Source organism: Phaseolus vulgaris, chromosome 2 (genome assembly GCF_000499845.2).
Source record: "Phaseolus vulgaris cultivar G19833 chromosome 2, P. vulgaris v2.0, whole genome shotgun sequence".
Taxonomy (NCBI): domain Eukaryota; kingdom Viridiplantae; phylum Streptophyta; class Magnoliopsida; order Fabales; family Fabaceae; genus Phaseolus; species Phaseolus vulgaris.
This window is the reverse complement of record NC_023758.2, coordinates 3,654,791-3,677,946: the sequence shown is the minus strand read 5'-3', so window position 1 is coordinate 3,677,946 and position 23,156 is coordinate 3,654,791. Positions and strand designations below refer to the sequence as shown.

The 23,156-nt window shown below is 33.6% G+C and overlaps 2 protein-coding genes and 1 non-coding gene across 4 annotated transcripts; 2 read left to right on the top strand and 1 right to left on the bottom strand.

Annotated features, from left to right (window-relative positions):
• The first annotated feature begins 616 nt into the window (after positions 1-616).
• On the top strand, positions 617-690 carry TRNAT-AGU (transfer RNA threonine (anticodon AGU)). Its single transcript has one exon. It is a non-coding gene; the product is annotated as a tRNA-Thr (tRNA).
• A 128-nt stretch (positions 691-818) lies between these two features.
• Positions 819-3,751, bottom strand: LOC137810305 (hypothetical protein At1g04090-like). The gene is made up of 2 exons (XM_068611497.1): positions 3,304-3,751; positions 819-2,897 (listed from the first exon to the last, which is right to left on the bottom strand). The coding sequence occupies exons 1-2, from the start codon at positions 3,515-3,517 to the stop codon at positions 1,309-1,311; spliced, it is 1,803 nt and encodes a 600-aa protein (XP_068467598.1). The 5' UTR covers positions 3,518-3,751; the 3' UTR covers positions 819-1,308.
• Positions 3,752-10,707: 6,956 nt separating this feature from the next.
• LOC137810303 (probable GTP diphosphokinase RSH2, chloroplastic) lies at positions 10,708-23,108 on the top strand. Of its 2 annotated transcripts, none has more exons than XM_068611492.1 (18): positions 10,708-11,257; positions 12,144-12,202; positions 12,284-12,415; positions 13,166-13,306; positions 13,811-13,867; positions 14,335-14,429; positions 14,736-14,868; positions 15,488-15,661; positions 16,309-16,499; positions 16,671-16,737; positions 19,551-19,684; positions 20,152-20,218; positions 20,324-20,386; positions 20,471-20,712; positions 20,801-20,927; positions 21,191-21,283; positions 22,089-22,274; positions 22,740-23,108. In XM_068611492.1, exons 1-18 carry the CDS (start codon positions 10,936-10,938, stop codon positions 23,025-23,027), a joined length of 2,571 nt encoding a protein of 856 aa, XP_068467593.1. In that variant the 5' UTR covers positions 10,708-10,935; the 3' UTR covers positions 23,028-23,108. The 2 variants fall into 2 exon arrangements, with proteins under 2 accessions (XP_068467593.1, XP_068467595.1); XM_068611494.1 differs by having other exon boundaries at positions 10,712-11,257; positions 12,280-12,415.
• The last annotated feature ends 48 nt before the right edge of the window (positions 23,109-23,156 follow it).

The window sequence follows — 23,156 nt, the reverse complement described above, 5'->3', positions numbered from 1 at the left end:
TTTTACGAGGAAAAGAAAGTAAAAGGATTCTAAAAAAGTTTAGAAAATAAGATGATTTTTTAGTTTGCTTGATAAAGAAGAAAATGAAAGAAAAGAAATATTTTTTTTTATTGAATGTGTAGAAAGTTAAAGAGAATATATGTATATAAGATTATATAAATGTTTCAAAGAAAATATATGTAATAAAAACAATAATATTTTGTCATGCCAAATATTTCCTTCTTTGGTACTTTAAATGCCTTGAAAATGGTGGAAGAATTCAATAGCATTATGATTTAATTCCCTTCATAATTGTTGAATCCATATTCAACACTAACAAACAAACGTTGGTATTTGATTGAGAAGTAAAAAACGGATTTAATTATAGATAATCTACCAAAGACCAAAGTTAAATACGAGTAATAATAGGTAACAAACATCTACATAATATTGTCCTTAAATTGAACAAGATTGACAGTAATAAATCAACAAATAAATATCAAGTACCATGAAAGCTTTTATTTAAAAATATCAAGTACCATAAATTCTAATTTACATATTTCCTAAAATTGTTTCTTATTGCCTACAATAAAAAAACTGTTGTTGTATACTTAAAGTTTAGTAGAATAAAAAAGTTGCTCTCGTAGCTCAGTTGGTTAGAGCACCCGTTTAGTAAGCGGGAGGTCTTGAGTTCGACTCTCAACGAGAGCACATTTCATACACTTTTTGGTTTTTTTACCTTCTGAAATTATTCACATCATCACATTTTTATTAAGCAATATTTAGTCTGGACTTAAATGTAGAGCTATTTATCTGTCTATTTTTATTTGACATGCACCAAACACAAGCAAAGTGCAATAATTTTCATTGAATCAACTACACTCATGCCAAATTATTTTTTGGTATGGATAACAAATCATTGTAGGATATCACAAACACTATCACTACAACAACTCTCGTGTAACACACATGTCCACACAACAAATCCTAATTTTGAACTTTCTATCCTCTCCAAATCCCATAAAAATAACAGAAGTCTCACCCAAAAACTAAAGTACAAGTAGAAAAATACATTAACAATCTTACTCCACCATACAATCCTCTTTCTTTGACTATTTTTTTTTATGAAATGATAAAAATACTATTTTTTTATATAATCAATTAGAGATTGTGTAGTGGAGCAGAGTGTCAATATGTAGAAGTATATATATAACTTCTCTCTCTCTATGTATATATATATATATATTACGAACAACAACATATAGTTACAACATTCTGGCCCAGAAAAAAAGAACTTGTCGATGTGACCAATTTGTTTCATACAAGTTCTCACCATCTTTCATCTCCTATCCAGTTATTTTTCTCTTTTGGCCCTGTAGGACCTTCCTCACCATACAGCTCCACTGGAAGTTTTTTAATCAGGTTAACAAATGGATTTCGAAGCCCCCGAGGTAGAGTGTTAATTATCTTATCTAACTCAGTTTTCGAATCATAACAAATTTTAGGACCCCACTGTCTCATAAACTGCAACCACTGAGGCTCTGTGACAGCATCTCCCAGATACTCAGCTGCAACAATCTCGTATTGAACACTGGAATCCACGTACAAATCACTACGACCAGCATCATTCCTAATACCAATCCCAAGTTTTGAAGACCCTTGGATATATGTTCCAGGGTGGGGGTAACTTGCATGTCCACTTTTTGATGCGTAGACGATAGCTTTATTGCCATTAATATACTCCAGTTCATAGGCATCCACCCATTTACCACCACTGTGCTGTGAGAAATATATACTCCACAACTCTCCAGAGAAGTTGCATACACGAAGTGTAAAATGCTCCCAGTCAGAAACATGCTCTCCGACCCTGGTAAAAGCCCTACTTGTAATTCCAATTTTCAGAGTAGACGGTCCATTGAAAGGGCAAAACACCCACATAGCAATATCAGTAAAAGTTCCACCAAGAGCAGGCTTCACATGAACATAAAGCTTAGCACTATTCAAGTCCCCATGTTTGACAAAATCCCTTCTATCATCACTTGGCAAATCTATCCAAAACTCCCCATCATTAGTTCCCCCACCTGGCAAATTTGAGCCAGCAGCATCAATGGCCTCTCCTTTACTCACGCCCTTTCTGTACAACAAGGCTCCGTTATTGAAAAACCAATCAACAGAAGAGGGCAAGTAAACTTCCTTAGGATGAAAGAAAACAGTAGGACCATAGTGCTGTACAAGTGCGTGTATTTGGTGGAGGTGTGGCATTGCAGGTAGCATAGGATTCAAGTTCTTTAAGCACACAACAGGTAGCTCTTCTCCCTTGTTCCAATGACTAGTGCAGAAAAAAGTCCCTACTGAAACTCCTTTTCCCAGCATGCCACGGTCACAAGGTCTCAAACTCCACACCTGAAATGGAAACTCAGGATTTACTGAAGTAGCATCAAGCATCAGCCGGTAAGGTTGATACTTATCAGTGAGGTCGGCACGAACACAAATCATTTCATCCAAATTGGGCTTCTCAGGCCTGTTAGTAACCAAGTAGCCAAGGGCACTGTAACCTTCAGGAGGCTGAGGCACCCAAAAGTATGCACAACCAATTGCCAATTCCCTTCTTCCTGCATTGGAACACCATACCAACATATAATCAAGAGGGTTCTTCAAAGCTGGTAACTTGTCATAGTTACTTCTTTCAGATGAGACAGCTTCCACTTCCCTAACAACAAGCACAAAACCCCATAACGGCTTGTCGCTTGGCTGACAATAGTGACCAAGGACATGGAACCCATCTGGTATTCCCACAGGTTTATAGAATGCAACAGGCTTTCCAATGTTGCTGTTCCAAACAAACTCAAACCCAGTGACCTTGCGCACTTCTATTTCACCAAGGTTTACAATTCCAGAAGCAAAATCTTGTCCTGTGACTACATACACAAAATCACGGCATGGATTAATCATTAATGTAGATACAAGTAACTGAAACATGCCCAATATTACCTTTGTATAGTTTTTACAGACAGTACACATATTATACAGTGCCTTACTTTTTTTTGTACTATTCTCTAACTAAAATAGAAGTTTTATCACATAGTCCATGAAAAATGTTCATAGTACATTCAATTCTGATCAAAGCACAACACTAACATCACTTAACAACCTGCATCCAAGTTTTGACTCCAAAATATACTACAGGCACTCAACTTCCTAAAAAATACTGATTTAAAGAAAAACAACAGTAAAATCATGGTATTGAGAAAAATATATAATAATGAAAATATATGAAATAGCAAGTTTAGAAGATTTATGAAGAGTGTTTTGGGGAATAATAACCTTGAGGCCATTGGGGAAGCGGAGAGGAAAGTGAAAAGGCTTGTGGTAGAGTGATGAGAGTGTTGTTTATCCCTTTCCGAAAGCTGTTGAATTTGAAGCAAAACATTTGGAGGAGATGCAATAGTTGTGGAAACAGAGACATCAAATAGAACAAAAACCTCAACAATTGCTGCTTTGTATTCATGTTCGGATTAGATCTCACAAAACCCATCATTATCAATTGCTTGAAATCAGGGTTGAACAATCATTTTCTTTTCAAAGGTTGATCAATTTGGGGGACCCCCTTTTTGCCACACTCTCTCTCTTCCACAGAACACGCGGAAAGAGAAGAACTTGTTCTCATACCTTCTTGCGTGTTATTTGTTTCTTAATCATTGGTTCTTCTCTTTCCTGGCGTTTGATTCTCCAACTCATTCCTTATCTTTTTCTGTTGTTTTATTTTGTCCCAAATTCTACTATAACTGATTTTTCTTTTCAACTATTCTTTTTGTTCTTCTAATGTTGTTTAGGAAAATGTTGAATGATACAAAAATTTTATTTTACAAAAGAATATATATTAGTGCAAAGAGAATCAACATGTAACTTAAATATAGGTACTTTAACTGAATTGGTGAGATTTTATGTAAAATGATTGAAATTTACATATTATTTTTTAAAAAATACTCATATGACTAACTCATACTTCATCTCACAACTTCAATGTAAAACAAATGGTGTATGTGTTAACATGAGTTTGAAGTATGGAAAACGATATTTTTTTCAAATGAAGTTGTTTCATATATAATTGATTAATTTTAATTGATTTTTTAAAAATAAAATCATGTCATGACACAATTTTAATGCGATAATATTCACGGTAAGTTTACACAACTTCTACATAAGATCTTGTATTGTTTAAAAAAAATATTGATATTTTAGTATAAAAAAATTATATACAAATATTAATTATGAAATTAAAAATTAATATTGTGCAATTAGAAAATAAATAAGAGAAATGTGTATTGTTTTTTAAAAAGTTATAAAAAAAATACATTGAAAATATAAAAAAATATACATTAAAAGTATATAAAATAGTAATTAAATGTGAAAAATTTATAAAAAATTAAAATTAATTTTTTTACCACAAAATGAAGAATGATGAAAAGTTAATAATGCAAATTATAAATAAATTATAATATGAACATTGATTTATTACATCAAGTAATTTCTCTATTTGAGAAAGTGTGAGAAGACCGTCTTCTTGTTTGACTTATAGGTCTTTACAAAGGATGATAGTCAAAAGAAGATAATGTGAATCATCATTGTTGTTCTTGTCGTTTATACAAAATTAAATCAAGTAAATGATGATGTGATTATGAGGAGTTTAAGTTATATGTTTATCTTATCCTTGTGTTATTATTATCTTGTTTTGTCATAGGTAATTTTTCTCCAAGGTAAAGTGTCCACAATATTTACAAAACTTGTGATATTTAATTTCATCCAATTCTAAATGGAATTATTGGTCAGACCAAATTTATATCAGACCTCATGATGCAACACATTAATTAAAAAAAAAATACTCATCTCCATAAAAAAATGGACGAACCAATCTCAAATAAGTCAAGAATAATATTTTTATTGACGAAGTAAATAAAAACAACTATTTTTATTTTACTATGTGAATTTATAGCTTGTTTTTTTCACCATCACACAAATATTAATTTTCATGTCTCACCATCCTTATAATAATTTATATATTTTTAATAATTTATTTTTATTATAACTTTTATAAAAATTACCTATTAGTCTTGTTTTTTTAAATAACTTGTAGATAAAAAATTTACATCTCTAGAATAATATTTTGTATAAAAAATTAATGTTAACATATTAATATTTTTTTATATAAAACTGTATGTATTAATATGAAAATTAACAATGAAATAATCTCATAAAAGACAATGTAAATGCACCATAATTTTTAGTTTAAATATAAAAATAGTGTAATCTGATTTTACTTTTACAACCCTATATACAACTTCTTTCTTCCAACTAAAGTCATACTAAACACATTTTTTTTTAATTACCTTTTTCGTCCCTATATTTATAGCCAATAGTCAATTTGGTACAATGATTTTTTAAAAATTCAATTTGGTCCCTAAGTTTTCTAAAATGTATTCAAAATGGTCATTTCTGTTAAATATCACCAAACAGCGTTAAGTGGTGCTTATGTGGCAGACACGTGTAAATTACGTGGATTGTGCTTACATTACTTTGGTGAATACTGAATTAGGGTTTAGGTTATTCAAATTGGGGATTTCGAATTTCTGATTTAGGGTTTCTGATACGAGGATTGCTCCACTGGTTGGATTTTGTGGTGCGCTTCCCTGCTTCGATTCCATTCGGAGGTGTGCTCCCCTCATTCGACTTTGTGGTGCGATCGTGAGTTACGATGGTGAGCTGCGTTCCCATGGTCGATTTGGAGGAGCGATTATGTGGTGCGGTCCAGAGGTGGTGAAGGGGCAGCGATTGCGATCCAGACCGTGGTGTCGTTTTGTGGTTGCTCCTTTATAAGGTTAGTAATTTTTTACTTAGTTTCAGAGTGGTTCTGTTTTTTATTACTTTTAGAGAACATATACAGAGTTGTTTATGATGTAGGGTCCACCATGTGCAACAATTTTTTATGTGTGGTCCAACATTTGGTCTCTGACATAATTTTGTGATGTGTGGTCCAACATTTAAGTGAAGGTTTGGTTTGTTATTTGTTTGTTATTTGTGGTCATATGTATATTTATATTTCACAGGAATACCTTTTATAAAGTTCATATCATGAAAGAAGGTTATTTTCAACTTGTGGTCCACCATAGTGGGATATTTTGTGATGCGAGATATGTTGGTGGTGATACATCAACATGGTCATGTGACAGTGATAGATGGAGTTACTTTGAAATAGTTGGCATCCTAAAGGAGATGGGGTTTATATCAATACAGGAGATGTGGTATTCACGTGGAGGTTGTGAAGAGTTAGAAAATACATTGGAGGTTCTGGTTGATGATGGTGGTGCAATAGAAATGCTGAAAATTGCAAATACACATGGTGAAGTTCATTTATTTTTAGTGCATGTTGTTTCAGATGCAGAAGTGATGTTGGTTTTAGGTGATGGAGTGGAAGTCGAAGGTGTTGAAGCTGATGTTGAGGATGGTGGTGGTCCCGAAGGTCTTGAACATAATGTTGAGTATGGTGGTGGTGTGGAACCCGAAGGTGTTGAACCTAATGTTGAAGATGGTGGTGGTGTGGACATTGGTGAGCATCATGGTACGGAAGGTGTGGGTGAGGAAGATGATGAGGAGGATGAAGGTCATGGTGGTGGGCATGCTTCAGAAGATTCTTCTTGGTTAAGGGAAGTTGAATTTATTGAAGGTGAAATTGAAGTTCAGAGTGAGGGTACTAGAGATAAGGGTGAGGTTGACGGTGAGGGTGAGGGTGAGGGTGAGGATGAGGGTGACGGTGAGTGTGAGGGTTCTACAGATAAGGGTGAGGGTACTACAATTAAAGGCGAGGTTAGGCATAGACGCCGAAGTAAAAGGCGGGCCAATAATCCTATTGAAGGTTTAGAACCAAATTGTACAGATGATTTGCATGATTTGGGTGTTGATGACGATGAAAGTGAAGGAACCTTTGTGAATGATAGAGGGCTGTCAGATACAGATTGGGAATCAGAAGAGTTAGACAGCATGGACGAATTTGAAGATGGTGATGAGGATATTAGGACAGGTGGTAAATTTCCATCCTTTGTAATGCCAAAAAACATGGCAGATTTTTCGTAGGATTTGGGTACCTATTTTACAGATAAGGAAGCATTTAAAGATGCCATTAGAACTTATGTTGTCCATTCAGGGAGGAATTTGAAATTAGTAAAAAATGATAATTCGAGAGTTCGTGTGCGTTGTATTGGAGCACAAGGACAATGTGAATGGTATGCATATTGTGGGTTCTTACCCTCAACAAGCTGTTGGCAGTTAAGAAAACTAAATGATGTGCATATCTGTGCTAGGCAGTTTAAGGTTGATTTGTTGAGCACTAAATGGTTGAGTGGAAGGTTGGAGACTTCTTTAAGTCAAAATTCAAAATTGAGAATTAATGACGTAAGGAATAAAACTGTTAGAAAATGGAACACAAGTATAAGTAAGTCAAAAGCTCAACGGGCAATGGCGATGGCGTTGAAGAATGTCCAAGGTTCATTTCAAGAGTAGTACAAATGAATTTATGACTATGCACATGAGCTTATGCGTGCAAATCCGGGGTCTACAGTGAAAGTCAAAGTTGAAGACATGAATAGATTCAAAAATTTTAACAGATTTTATGTGTGCTTAAAAGCCTGCAAGGATAACTTTATATCTTGTAGGCCCATAATTGCTTTGGATGGGTGCTTCTTGAAAGGCTTTTATGGTGGTGAACTGCTGACAGCAATTGGGAGTGACCCAAATGATCAGATGCTACCTCTAGCATATGCTGTGGTTGAGGTTGAATGCAAAGATTCTTGGACCTGGTTTTTGCAGCTTTTAATTGAAGATGTTGGGGGTGTACATGTATGTGAAGGCATCACTTTCATGTCTGACCAACAAAAGGTATATTCTTTGCTGTCAATTGTTGATTTTGTCTGTTTATAATTTTCATTTAACTATTTTATATCTGATTTTTTATAGGGTTTGTTGCCTGCCATTCAAGAGCTCATACCTGGGGCAGTGCAGCGGTTCTGTGTTCGACACTTGTACTCCAACTCCAGAAAGAAATACCCAGGAAAAAAACTTTAAACTTTAATGTGGAGGATAGCCTTGGTTTTTCACAAAATTTCAGAAAAATTGTCCCGAAATAATTTTTTCCTGAAATTCCACGAAAGAATATGACTGAATTTGGGACAAAACGCCACAAATTTCACGTCAAACAGATGAGTATTCACCTAGGAAAAAAAATCAAACAATTTCACACACAAACAAGCCTTGCTTTCAACCTTGGCAATGATGAATAGAAAATGTATTGAAAATCTTGTGGGACGAATCTGGGGCTCAAATTTCAGCCAAAAATCAATACAGACAATGAAGAATGTCTGGTAAAATTTTCAGACCTAAAGACCCAAGGAATAGGGCATTGTAAGACACAGACCGAGAGTGAACAAAACCGGTTTTCCGAAAACAAAATGTCCTAGCTTTTCTTCCCTATATCTCCTTTTTGTGATTTGATTATGGACGTGTCTCCTTCGCAGGGTGCAAACAACACAAGAAAGTGCTTGTGTGAATTTTTCAACGCAATTTTTTAACACAGAATAAAATTGCAGAAAGTATGGCGAAATTTCACAAATTTTGCTAGAGGATAGCTTTGGTTTTTTACAAAATTTCAGATAAATTGTCCCGGAATAATTTTTTTCTGAAATTTCACGTAAGAATCTAGATTGAATTTGGGATAAAACGCCACAAATTTCACGTCAAACAGATGAGTATTCACTTAGGAAAAAAATCAAACAGTTTCACACACAAACGAGTCTTCCATTCAACCCTGGCTGACAGCGAATACATTTTAGAAAACTTAGGGACCAAATTGAATTTTTTAAAAATCACGGTACCAAATTGACTATTGGCTATAAATATAGGGACGAAAAAGATAATTAATTTTTTTTTTTATAAATTCAAACTCTTCTCATGAAGTTGTGTTCCGATGATACCAGGTTATGAATATTTTTTTCAAAATCTCATAATTTTCTTATCAAATTGTACCATTTCTGTTAAAAAAAAACATTTTCGCTGCACGTTTTAAGCACATTTGTCTAAATGCGGGTACCCTCCCTTTTCATCGTTGGACTTTGTTGACGTGGAAAAGTCTCTTTTCTAAATTGCTTAAGTAATACGAAGTTATGTGTTCAAGCCTTTTTGCTGCTAGTTGGAACTAAAACCCCTAGCGAGGGTATTCGAGAATGATTACGACGACAAACATCAACTGGTCTTTCATAGTTGTTCAGAAGTCAAAGCTTTTGCTTACGATGAGATGAAAGTAAATAGACAATTGACCCGCTGATTGATCGAATGGAAACTTCCCCCTTCTCGCTAAATTCAAACTTCCTGCTTCAACGTGGAATTGCCTCTAAAGTCGTTACGCTTTCCCTGCGCTTCCTCTTCTCTTTCGAATTAGCGAAGGAGTTTCTTCTTACAGGTTAACTTCAAGCAGTGTCGCTTAGGCATATATAAAGAAAGAAGTAAAGGGTAAATGTAAGTGATAATTTTGGTCTTTAGGAAATGTTGTTAATTTATTTTTTAAGTGAATAAAAAATATTTAAATATTAAAAAAATTCTTTCTGTTAAGTTGAATTGTTAAGTTTTGTACAACTATTTTATTGTTAATCAAGGACTATTTTGTTATTAAATTGTAATATTTACAAACTAATTTGTAGTTTTACAGATTTAGGGACAATATTTTGTTTTTGTTTTTTCAAATGACTAAATTGATAATATGTGAAATATTTAAGGACCAATGATTGATAAAAGAAATTATTTGATGTGAATTCCTTTTCATTAAATATTTGTTGAGAAAAGTTTTGTTTTTGAGAAAAGTTAGTTTTTTTTTTCTATAAAAGCGTACACTAAAATCAAAAGTTATTCTGGATAATTTTTAAATAAATTTTCCTCCGAAAATCACTTTTAAATGAAATCATTTTCATAAATAACAATTATTCCAAAGGTCTTTTCCAGAAAAAAAAACTATTACAAGAAAAATATAAAAAATGAAATTGATTAAATATATAGGTTAAAATTAACTTACTTTACAAACCAAACAAATAAAAGTTCAAAGAAACAATGCAAAACAAAAGTATCTATACATTAATTAATATATAAATTATTTTAGCCACATTATTTTCATTCAGTAAACTGCACCATGAATTTGTCCATTAAAATTATCAAATTTGGTCTTTATATAACATGAACAGCACATCCATCATTATCTACAATCAATAATACTTTTACCAAAAATATTGGAATCTCTTTACATAATACTTTATATATATATATATATATATATATATATATATAATAATAAGTTTTTTGTATAAATATTAACTAAATAAATAATTTCATATTTAATTTATTATTTTCTTTAACTGTGTTATTAGCACGGTTTGACAGGTTATTATCTTATAGAAAAAAATATATATCATAATGAAAATTTATGATATAATGTTATATATTATAAATTATCTCGTAGAAATAAATATATTATTGCTGTAATTATGTGAAAATTTATTAATAATAACTAATACGACAATGACGTAAAAATCACACTGTAAAACCATTTTACATAGTCATTATCCTCTTTATTTATTTTATATTTTTAAATATATTCAGAAAAAATATTTAAATAAAATACAATTTGTTTTAGGATGGCATGGCACTTGCTCCTTCTTTATCCTCTAGAATACCAAGCGTTAGTGGTGAAGAAGAGATGCATCGCACAAAAATACAAAACCAGATTTCAATGAGAAAAATCAGCAACCGTGGCCATAGATTCCTTTTTTCCCTTTTCAACCACTCATTTTCTCTCTCACGCCATTTTCCCGGGAGAATAACCGTCTCTTCCATCATCACTATTTACTTCACTGTTAAACAACTATGAGCATGAGCGTGCTCTCATGCCAACGCTCCAAAATGTTAGCAGCTCAGAACAAATCTCCATTTCTTCGCAGATTCCGATCCTTCAAACCTAACCGTTTCAGATTTTGCTGTTTGCTTGACCAAATCGCTGTTCCGACGTCTCTCACTCCTGTTCTCACCTCCGATAACGTAATCGCCGCCGCTGCCAAAGCCGCATCCGTCCATAGCGCCGTCTCTTCAGCCATCACACAGGTTGCCGTCACCGCCGTCGCAATTGCCTCCGGCGCTTGTCTATCCACTAAGGTCGATTTCCTGTGGCCTAAACTGCAGGAGCAACCAGGTTCCGCGTCTTCTTCTTCTTCTTCTTCTGTTTTCCTCTCTTTATTTTATTTTAAATTCTCTTGCACGATTGCGGTTGAATTTGATTTAATATGCTTACGTGATTTCTGATGCCAAATTAAAGCGTCGCTTAAGCGCTTATGATTGTTTAATTTCACGAATTTGCGGATTGAAGACTTTTGCTGAAGATAGTGTCCTATGAAGCACGTGCACGGATACTTGTACTTGCTTCGTGTATTCAGTTCTGATAGTACTTCACGTATATCCAAGTCTCTAAACAAGTTATGAAAATATAATATTACGGATTGCATTTGAGACATAGAAACACGTATAAGATAGAAATATAGAAGCTCTATTCTTGGATGAACCAAAATCGGAAACTAATCCCCTTCGTGGGTGAAGTTTAAGAAAGGAATATATCAATACTTTTCTAGAAATTAGGAAGTGATTTACAAGGACAAAGAATTATAACGGTGGCATAAAAGCCCCAAAAACCTAACTAGAGTGGATTCTGTATGACTCTATATCATATTCTGATATCATCTTAGTACATATATTTATGTGTAACTCAATCTTACTAACCCCTTATATATACTAATATGATCTTATTCTTAGTGGCGGTAGGATCTCCAACATTAGTAATCTACTAGAATCATGTTAGTATCATCTAGTCTACGTTTATCACATGCTATATAATTTTGTAAGTATCATATCGTATACGAAATGCTTGAGGGGGAGCATCAAGTCATGTGTCATTAAATAGTGCTGAGATATACAATTCATAGTTCTTTGCATGCCACAGAAAGTTTCTGTTGCCGTGTCTGTCATCACATGATAGGGTTGGTCTATTCGTAAGTTTTCTTATTAGCAAAATTTATAACATGCAGGTACAGTGACGCTGGATGGAGTAGATGTTACTGGTTACCCAATATTTAACGATGCAAAGGTTTAATATCTGTACTTGTGTTGTATTATGACTTGTATGTTATCTTTTTACATCATTAAAACACCTTATGTGTGAAGGTAGGTACAGAAGGCTATAGCATTTGCAAGAAAAGCACATCGTGGCCAAATGCGGAAGACTGGAGACCCTTATTTAACACATTGTATCCACACAGGAAGAATTTTGGCTGCATTGGTTCCATCAAGTGGTAAACGAGTATGAACTCCAATGATCAGCTAGTAATAGTGACTGGATTTGTTTTGGTATTTGTTTTACTTTGTGGAAAAAAAGAAGGCATTCACGACTTCCTTTCCTCCTCATCGCCCCTTCATCATCCAATGTACTCAGGAGAACCCATGCCGTTATGGAACAAACAAAATGGCAGACCTAATTATAATTTAATAAATTTGATCATGATGCCATCATCATTTAACCAGGCATATAATGACAGTATCATTAATTAGAACATATATATTTTTAATACGCCATAAATTTCAACAAACATACTGGGGATGTTCTTCTTTTATGATGTTACAAAAAATCTGAAGAAACATATTAGTGGAACACTAAAGTTGACGAAGTACTATTAATTATACTGATAAATGTCAATATCATTTATCTCATTTATACATAATTTTTAGTTTTGATATTTAAACTATTGGATAATGTATGATATATTGTTTTATTATTTTTAAATGTCTGCAGTTTCCACCGAAGCTCCCATATCTTTCTTGCACATCTCAGTTTCTAAATTGATTGAATTTTTTTTTGAAAATATTGTCTTTCTTTTACCAGATTTAGCCTTTGACGTCACTGAGACAGCTAAACTGAATCTTTACTACTTTGAACTGCATTAACTTTTATATTACTGTTATCGTTTGCATTTTTCAGCTAAATGCACTGCAGGTTGAAAACATGTTTCTATTCAATTGTTCCTTTGTTTGAGATAGTGATACTCTGTTTCAGGCTGTTGACACTGTTGTGGCTGGTATTTTACATGACGTGGTCGATGACACTTGCCAAAGTCTGCAGGACATTCGGGCAGAGTTTGGGGATGATGTGGTCAAATTGGTAGCTAGTGTTTCAAGGTTAAGCTACATTAATCAGGTACCATATCTTTGAATTTTTTTTGTATCTTGAAGGAGGTGGGAGGTACATAATAGTTAGCTTGCTAGATTTTAGAATGCAATTTGCTACACACCTTGATTGAAATAAAGATATAGAAGTCTTTGTATCCATTCATCTTACAAACTTATTATAAAGCTTTTCGCTCGTATTGGTCTTGGACATGGCATTAAAGTCTCTATCTATTACCTAGCTGCCCTATTTTTCATAATTGAAATAAATTTCATTACAAGTTACTATGAACCTGTAAACCATTTTCAACTATGAACCTAATATCTCAAGTTTTTAGGAATCTTAAGCTCTAACAGTTATCTCATAGCTAATGCAGATGTATGGGGCAATAGGGAAAGAGTTTAGTGACATATTCTTCTATTTCATTGTATTTGTGGATTAGATGCTTCAAGCTTAATTCTCCTAACAACTCTGGAGATTGTTGCTGTTTTCTTTTATTACCATATTATGCAATAACTGCATCAACTTTTGCAGCTATTACGCAGACATCGAAGGGTAAGTGTAAACCAGGGTGTCCTTGGCGAAGAAGAGGTACGTAATCTGCCTTTGACACACACACACACACACATATATATATATATATATTATATCAATTAGCTCTTGAGACTTTCAAGTTTACTTTGGTATCATGTTAATCATCAATATCAAAATATACTGAAAACAATGGATGCCTAAGATGGTTTTTAAACAATATAAAGATTAATTGTGAAGAGAAGATTGTATCATATCATCCTCTTTCTCTATAATAGATATTTAATACTTATTCTTATAGAAGCTTGAGGTTGGCCAATTTTGTGCACAATCCATTTCATTTTACGATACTAAGCTTCCAAAATACAGGTCAATGCAACAATCTTTTGTATCTATCAATATAATGCATCTGGTGGTTGGTCAAGACAATACTGAAACTATACACATTCTGAAATTTGTAAAACGTGGTAGAGGGTGGTGGAATTAGCAGCAAACTTTTCTGATATGTTACATTCATAATCTGCTAGGCAAGTAATTTACGAGAAATGCTTTTGGGAATGGTTGATGATCCACGTGTTGTGCTCATCAAGCTTGCAGATCGTCTTCACAACATGAGAACAATGTACTTACTCTGGGCTTCTTAACTTCTTTCCTTTTATACCCGATTATTGTTGGTCTTGCTTATTTTCCCTTTTCTGGCCTTTTACTCCAGATCTGTTGTTATTTGAAGATGAAACAAAATTTATTTTAATATTATAGCCCTCTCAATTCTTCATGGTTTTTGGTAGTGATTTTTACTTCCTTGCTTTAGTAGCCATCTTTAACCAGCAAACTTAGCCATGTGGGGCCTTTTGACTTTTTAGATAAGCAGGTTATAAGTTATGTTTCATAGGTCATTTTTATTAGGTGACACTATCTCTCTCTGCAGTCATGCTCTGCCATTGCAAAAAGCTCAAGCTGTTGCAGAGGAGACCTTAATCATTTGGTGTTCACTTGCTTCAAGATTGGGTCTGTGGGCGTTGAAAGCTGAACTGGAAGATTTATGCTTTGCTGTTCTACAGGTCTTCTATTAGTATATATGTTTCTTTTGCTTTGATAGTGATCAATTATATTAATATAATCTTATAAGAACCTTAGACACAGCAGAAAGACAAAAATACAGAAACAATGAAGTTCTCCGGTCCCTATGAAAATCTTCTCACCTCCCTTAAGCTATTTGCTGGACCTTTATTATTTTATCTCATTTTTAAACAGGAAGTGGATGATCGGAAAGTTACACTATTTAAATTTCTGTATTTAAGTAGTTGTAGGTTCTACATTAACTAGTGACATGTCCAAATTAAAGAATATAAGTGGGGGACAACCCTAATCCTACTAGTCAGTCCATCAGACCATCCTTACATTGCATGTCAAGTCTTGCAAATTTCATCGTGATGTTTAGTTATTGACGTGAGAGGCGTGCTATAAATCTCACATCAACTAGTGAGATGACTAAATTAAAGTCTATATGAATGGAGAACAATTCTTACCTTATATGTTAGTTTTGTAAGATTAAATTGAGCCCAAACCCAAGTTTTAAGATAAACAACAAAATGTTAGCATTATCAAGATGACATAATAAGACCATTATAATTTATTGACACTGGCCCACCTATGTTTGTATTTGTTCGTTGATACCAGCCTCAAATATTTCAAAAGATGCGAGCCGATTTGGCTTCCATGTGGAGTCCTACTAGCAGAACAGGAAACTTGAGAAGATTCTCTGTAAAAGGCAATTTGATACATTTGAATGAGAACAATTCAACACCTTTCTATAACGGATCCTTGACGTTCAATGGGGATGTGAGTATGAAGGTAAGAATTTTTAAGTGCAAGGGTTGATTACTTCATTCTACTTGTTTGTACTCTATGTATGATCATTAGATTTGATTAAATTCTGGTGTACAGTTTTCATTTGTGGTTGCTTTCTGGTTATGCTAGTGCTTATTGCCACTGTAAAATCTTACACCAAAATGCTAGTTTTGTCCTGGCTATGAAATATGAAGGAGTAAAAATAATTCAATGATTATACTGTTTGCTTATATATATTTCTGTTATTTTGCAAGTTCCAATTGTTTTCTACTAATATTATAGAAAAAAATGAATGAGGAGGGGAAGTGAGACTGAAAAGTATGTGAACAAGGAAGTATTGTTACCTTAACTTGTTCTTAATATCCCGTATGTAGCTCAATAAAAAAAGGATATTTGAAGTTTGAAAGAAACCTGTAAAATCTTCTTTCAGTCCTTGTTATCGAATGTATTTTATTCAAAGTATATTATGGTTATAAAAATTCTAAAGATATATTTAAGGGGGCTATCTGAAATGAACTCCTTGTCCTTAGACGTTCATGATTGATAGTTTAAGTAATTACTGAGGCTGTAAGGCAATGTTACATCTTCATTGTTTCAACAAGTTTCAGGAAAGGGTGAGAACAAATTTTTTTTTTAATTTTACTTTTCAGGATCTTTTGGAAGCTGTAGTTCCATTTGATATATTGTTGGATCGGAGAAAACGGGCTAACTATCTCAATAGTATTGGGAGTAATCTTGGGACATGCACCAAACCAAAGGTTGTACAAGATGCTGGGTTAGCTTTGGCATCATTGGTAATTTGTGAGGAAGCACTTGAGCGGGAAATGACTATATCAGCTTCGTATGTTCTTGTTTACCATTATCTTTTACCACTTTTACATTTTGGTATCGTCCATGGCAAGTGAATGGTGAAGCATATTTTTGTGTTTCTTGAAGCACTATCTATTGCTGACTACAGTGCCATGGTATAAACAATTTTATAGTTCTTAAAGGTTTTCGTCTGTATTTGCAGTTATGTTCCAGGAATGGAAATTACCTTATCCAGCCGATTAAAAAGCCTGTATAGTTTATACAGTAAGGTATGCAATTGTATAAAATTATGGCGTCATATGTATGGTTAGCGTTATAATTGTAGAAATAAGGATCATGTCTTATATAACCAAGAATATATAGATTATGTATGTATTATTAAGAACATTTTTTATTTATTCTCTTACCATATCTTTATTATTAGAGAAAAAAATTGTCTAGTTTGAATTGTGAGTCATGTCAGGTAGGAAAACACATTCGTCATTCTTTTCTTGATAGTTTTAGTAAAAAAGTTTCTTCTCCTTTTTTTCGTTCACTTTGATATTTGGAATCCTTCCTATAATATTACTTCTTCCATTTTTAAATATTTTGTTACCTTTATTGATGATTATTCTTGATGTACTTAAATTTAGTTAATGAAGAATTAAACAAATGTGTTTTTTATATTTCAAACTTTTATAATGAAATCAAAACACAATTTGGTTTATCTACACGAGTTTTTCGTAGTGACAACCTGTGAATATTTGTCTCACCCATTCCAATTGGTCATGACATTGAATTGTATTCTTCAACAAACTTCCTATCCTCGTACCCCTGAACAAAATAGAGTAACTGACCCAAAAACAAACATCTAATAGAAAGTACTCGGACACTTTTTCACAATCATTTTCCTCATTGTGTTTGGGGGGATGTCTCCTTAGAGTATGTTATCTCATTAGCTAGATGCCATCTCTTGTCCTTAATGATGAGATACCCCACTCTATCATTTCCCCCCATTCTAAGTCTTCCTCCATGTGTTTTTGGTACCACATGTTTTATATGTAACCTCACATGGTCGAGATACTCTTTCTCTGTAGTTGTTTATTAATTTGTATTGTCTTTTTAAATATCTCTTTCTTGGAGTTTGTTCCGTAGACACTTGTTCCTTGTAATGATGATATATGTAGTCACTTTTCCACCACTGTCAATCTTCGTTCATCACCACTATATGACTCTGCCATAACTCAAGTATATTAACATCATTCACACTCGATTGAAATTCCAGTATGGGATTCCTCTTTGACGAATAATGATAAGTGGAGGTTATGTGTGGTCCTTCTCCTATATCAGATTTAGTCTCTTCTGAAAACCACTGGCCCATTATTATAGAAAAGATACATCTTCTACCGGTAATCCTTCTCCCCACTATATTAACCTCAATTATCATCAGCTTTCCACCATACATTATATTTGTTTGTGCTTGTTATCTACTATTCCTATTCCTAAGTCCTCAGCTGAAGCTTTATCTCTCCTAGACTAGTGACAATCGATGATTGATGAGAAGTGTACCCTTCAAAGTAGTAATACTTGGGAGTTGGTTCCTCTTTGAGCTCACAAATCAATTGTTGGATGTCAGTTGTTGTACACTCTTAAAATGGGATCGTCATAAAGCTGGCTTGATTGCCAAAAGATACACAAGTCTATGAAACTTTCTTTGTTGTTGAAAGAATATCTAAATTATATATGTATATTAGAAATGTTTTTATTTATATCCATATTTCATATCTTTATTATTAGCGGATATCAAATCTTCATTTATTGTATTGATTTCATAAACATCCGTGTTGTTTTAGAAACACATGGTCTGAGCTCAATGTCTCTCTCTTTCCTATAGTTTAATAGGAGCAAGATGATAGTGAATAATGACACCTTGTTAATGAAAAAACAATATTGCTGTGAGTACTAAGGTTTCCGTCAAATTTTGTGGTTGTAAATCTTTGTAGAATAAATTTATTCTCGCTAACCACATCTTTTCTTGTGAGCAAGAAATGTTATTGGAAGGACCGTGGATTTTATTCGGCAATGTTCACATGGATATCCCTACTTCAAAACACCCCCACAAACTACCATCTAGGCTTTTGATGTTAGTCTTCGTTTATTTTTTCCTGCACTGGTGAATGTGAGTAAAACATTGAATCACATTTTCTTTGGCAAAGATTTGCATATTTGCGTGATCTTGAATTTTGTTAGATTCTTATGGTTTATTGGGAATGACCTAAAGCGGAAGGAAAAATGAGCCACATTGGAAAACATGATCTTTTTTATTTCTCCTTTATTAAAGCTTAATTAACGGTGAAGGGATGAAAAAAAGGTGTGGGGTCCATATTAATTCCTGATTCATCCAAATGTGCGAAGAATGGGAAGTGGAAATTTGGTCACTAAACAAAAAGACCAAAATACTTATATATATTTTTTTCTATTTTAGTTTTTTATTAGGGACATTTATGTCTTTTTATTACATATTTTTATCTTTCCTTGTACCTTCTACCCAACAAAACAAATGGGAATAAAATTTTACAAAATCATCTCGTTTTCTACATTAGACATACCAACAGTGTGACTCTTGCATTTGCTTTCTACTCCAATGGTGATGGGTTATACGGGGTGCTACCAAAGACACTTCATACTTAGCAAGGAGTTTAGCTAGTGCATAAGGATGAGTCGGATTTGATGATTGAAATCCCCTTATATAGTGGTGCAACTTGTTCAAATAAGGAAAGTAACATCTTAAATAGGGTAACGCGGAAGTTTTTCTCTTATAAGGATAAGATATGAATTCAAATTCCCGTGTTTGGGATGTGGGAGATAGGTTGTTTATCTGAGGTTCCCATGGATTTGCTGAGGTTTCTAATGATGAGTTTTAATATTCATTTATTTTAATATTAATACGTTCTCCATCATTCGTTTTATAATATGCCATAGCGTTGAATGTTTTTCTTTCCTACTGAGCAATGATTGCACTAGTGATCTTAAAGTTTGTGGAGATCACTTGGTAATAACTAATTGAATGGTAAATATCATGATTGTATTGTGTCTTGTGTAGATGAAACGAAAGGATACAAGCATTGATAAGGTATATGATGCACGTGCATTAAGAGTAGTTGTTGGAGACAAGAATGGAACTTTACATGGTCCTGCAGTTCAATGTTGCTATAGTCTGCTTGACATTGTACACAGGTAAAAAAAATGATCAAATTTCAGAGTATTTTTAATTCTACAACCTATATATAAGTCATTAAATGCAATCACTGTATAAAGATAGAGATAAACTTGATTTTAACCTTTTTTACATGCAACATATTGGTATATTTTTTATATTTTTTTTACTTAACTAGGAAAGAAATCCACAATAGAATTAATAATGCAGCAAAGAAGCAGAGGAGGATAAGATATTCTCCTAGAGAAAAAAACCATGAAAAACCCATCAACTAAATTAATCTCTTCTACATTTCCATCATTTTTTCCTTTTCAGTTTTTTGGACTATCTTGTGAGGTGGGTATGAACTTGTGTGCTCATTGTGTTTGTTCTTTAAGAGTGGAAGGTTAGATGTATAGATCTTAGGGATCTTTTTTAATTCACCAACCCTATTGTCCCTTGAAAATGGCTCTAAATTGATATGTTTATTTTATCTTTTATTATACAGGCTTTGGACTCCAATAGATGGTGAATTTGATGACTACATCATTAATCCAAAGCCTAGTGGCTATCAGGTTAGGCTTTCCTGTTCATATTTTCATGAACTAAACTAAAAGCGATCTTGTTCTTTTAGTCATGAGAATTGTGCTCATGATTGTATTAACCTATTAATATTGCAGTCCTTGCACACTGCAGTTCAAGGTCCTGACAGCTCACCTTTAGAAGTACAAATAAGAACACAGGTGCTAAATTATTTTGCATATGCTGTAGGTTTACTATTTTGTATTTTAGTTCTTCATATTTTCATTTATCATTTTGCATGATAGAGGATGCATGAGTGTGCTGAACATGGACTTGCCGCACACTGGCTTTACAAGGAAACTGGAAACCCGTTTTTATCCATAGACAGAATGGATGAACCTGAAACAGAAGCATCCTCCCATTTCTCCAAAGATTTAGGGGGAGGAAATTCTTCAGATATTTTATTAACTAAATATAAGTCATTCAAGGCTGGACATCCAGTTCTCAGAGTAGAAGGAAGTCACTTACTTGCTGCTGTTATCATCAGGTGCATAACACTTTCATTTCAAATGGATGTTATATTGTAAAAAGCTACCCATACTGATTGTCATCACTCGTGTTCAATATCTCTTCAGTGTAGAAAATGATGAAAGAGAATTGCTAGTTGCTGTTAGCTTTGGACTACCTGCCTCTGAAGCAGTTGCTGACAGAAGATCTTTCCATATCAAGCGCTGGGAAGCTTATGCACGACTATTCAAAAAGGTTTGATACTTAAATTAACATTTTTAACTAAGCGATGGCTCATGATGAATGGTTTATGGAAAGGACACATTGATTAGTAACACCCACTGAGAAGCCAATTCTTGGATGGATCACTATATGTGACAGTTAAGCTTACTGACTAGCTTGCTGTATTCTGTATTGCTCTCTCCATGACCAGATCCTGCTGTTCTGTCATTTTTTCCTTTGTGTATTTTAAGTTTTAAACTGCCTGGGTCAACTTGCCTCCTATTGATGTGCTTCAGGTATCTGATGAATGGTGGTTTGAACCAGGACATGGAGATTGGTGTACTTGTCTAGAGAAGTACACACTATGTCGAGATGGAATGTATCACAAGGTATGTTTTTCTAAGAGAATATAACTGTACGCTACATTTTAGTTTATTTTTTATTTATCAGCAATGTAGACACAGTGACATACCAGAAATTGTGCTTTAGATATGAAAATCTATCCTTTGCACACTGGCCGTATCTAGTTCATAATCACCAACATGGGCTGTAAATGTATCTGTGGTGTCGAAATTACTATCGAGAAAAACTTCATTCATTTTGGGCAGCCATATGCCAAGTCAATATTTGAACGTGTACAGTAATTACTACTATTGACGAAATTCTCAGTAATCCATCAATTTTTTGTTAGAGCTTATTCTCCTGTGTCGACTATGTGCTCGGTAAAACATAAGGATTGAATAGTTCATTTTAGGAAACATTATGTCCTCAGGTAGTGAAGAAAAATATTAAAATAAAATGAATTATACAACTAGCATTATATTCCGGAACATAAATAATAAAGTACCGCTCTGATTGTATCTAGTTATTTCTCTGTATCCATATTAATCGGTCACATTTTTTTTTTAATTTTTCATCACTTATGTCAATCCTATATCATATTTCTGGTTTTAAAGATGAATGGTTCATGTTACTTAGTCTCTATGATCTTTCGAATGCCACGCGATGGATAAAATAATTGTTTTGAAATATTTGATTCTTATAATTTAGAATTTAGTTTGCATTTGTGATTAAACTCATTTAATGTAGTGGTTACACATCATTTACATGAGAAGTAAAACTTTTTAATACTGAAGATGCATAAAAAATAATATATTTAAATAATGTTTATAATATTATTTGCATAATTCGCAGCAAGACCAATTTGGACGACTACTCCCAACATTCATCCAAGTTATCAATTTTACTGAGAAAGAAGAATCTGAATATTGGGCTGTTGTGTCGGCTGTATTTGAGGGCAGACAAGTTGACCGGATAACATCACACTCAAAATTTGACTTGGTAGCATCAACTTCTGCGGAAGCCGGCATCAATAACAAGGTATTATCTTATACGCATTGTGAAAATGGAAATTGCTTTTGTTTGCTTTCCTTTGTTTTCTTTCCGTGTCAAAATCATCATAGCCATTCAAATAATATAAATGCAATTATTATCTTTATTTCATGCTATGAGATTTTCAGTGGCTTCATTTCAAGATTGATTCTTCCTGTCCCTTAAATTGGTTACATATTAAAATGTTGCTGATCTAGAAATCTGAAATTTGCTCTGCTCAAAGCAAAATCTATATTTTTTGCAGATCATTATTTTTATTTTTGGTAATGATTGTAGTTGCAAATTTAAAATTTCAAATGCAGTTAAGATGGTAGCAATCAGGTAGTCTATTTTGCATAGTTGGCCAAAATGTCGGTCCGAAAGTGAAAGTGATATTTTATTTTCACCCCGCAATTCCCGTAGTTTTGTGAAATGTCAATGAATGTTGCAGTGACTGTGTAATTCATGTTTTAGGTGAAGCTTTTGAGAACAATGCTTTCCTGGGAAGAGCAATTGCGGTCTGAAGTAAGTGTGAAGCAAACAAAGTACGACGCAAAGCTTTATGATCTTCACGGTTCTCTTGGGGAAGTGGTAATTATTTGTTGGCCTCATGGTGAAATTTTGAGGTTAAGAGCTGGTAGCACTGCTACTGATGCTGCTCAAAAAGTTGGTTTGGAGGGAAGGCTGGTTGTGATTAATGGACAGTTAGTACTGCCCAACACAAAACTCAAAGACGGAGATGTAGTTGAAGTAAGAATTTAAATTATTCTTTCTTTAAAACAAATGTAAATAATTCTTTATGGGTCGTGTGTGATTAAAGTAAATAATTTTTATTTCATCTCATTTTACTTTTATTTGGGGACATGGGGGTCCTTGGTAAAATAACTTAAA

What these genes read in the sequence shown, in the direction of transcription:
- LOC137810305 (XM_068611497.1), bottom strand. Translation starts at nt 3,517, where the DNA reads ATGATGGGTTTTGTGAGATCTAATCCGAACATGAATACAAAGCAGCAA. An exon ending in GCTTCCCCAATGGCCTCAAG is followed by an intron (nt 2,898 to 3,303) that starts GTTATTATTCCC and finishes TTGTGTATGTAG; the next exon opens with TCACAGGACAAGATTTTGCT.
- LOC137810303 (XM_068611492.1), top strand. Translation starts at nt 10,936, where the DNA reads ATGAGCATGAGCGTGCTCTCATGCCAACGCTCCAAAATGTTAGCAGCT. An exon ending in TGTATAGTTTATACAGTAAG is followed by an intron (nt 16,738 to 19,550) that starts GTATGCAATTGT and finishes TGTCTTGTGTAG; the next exon opens with ATGAAACGAAAGGATACAAG. An exon ending in GAGATGGAATGTATCACAAG is followed by an intron (nt 21,284 to 22,088) that starts GTATGTTTTTCT and finishes CATAATTCGCAG; the next exon opens with CAAGACCAATTTGGACGACT.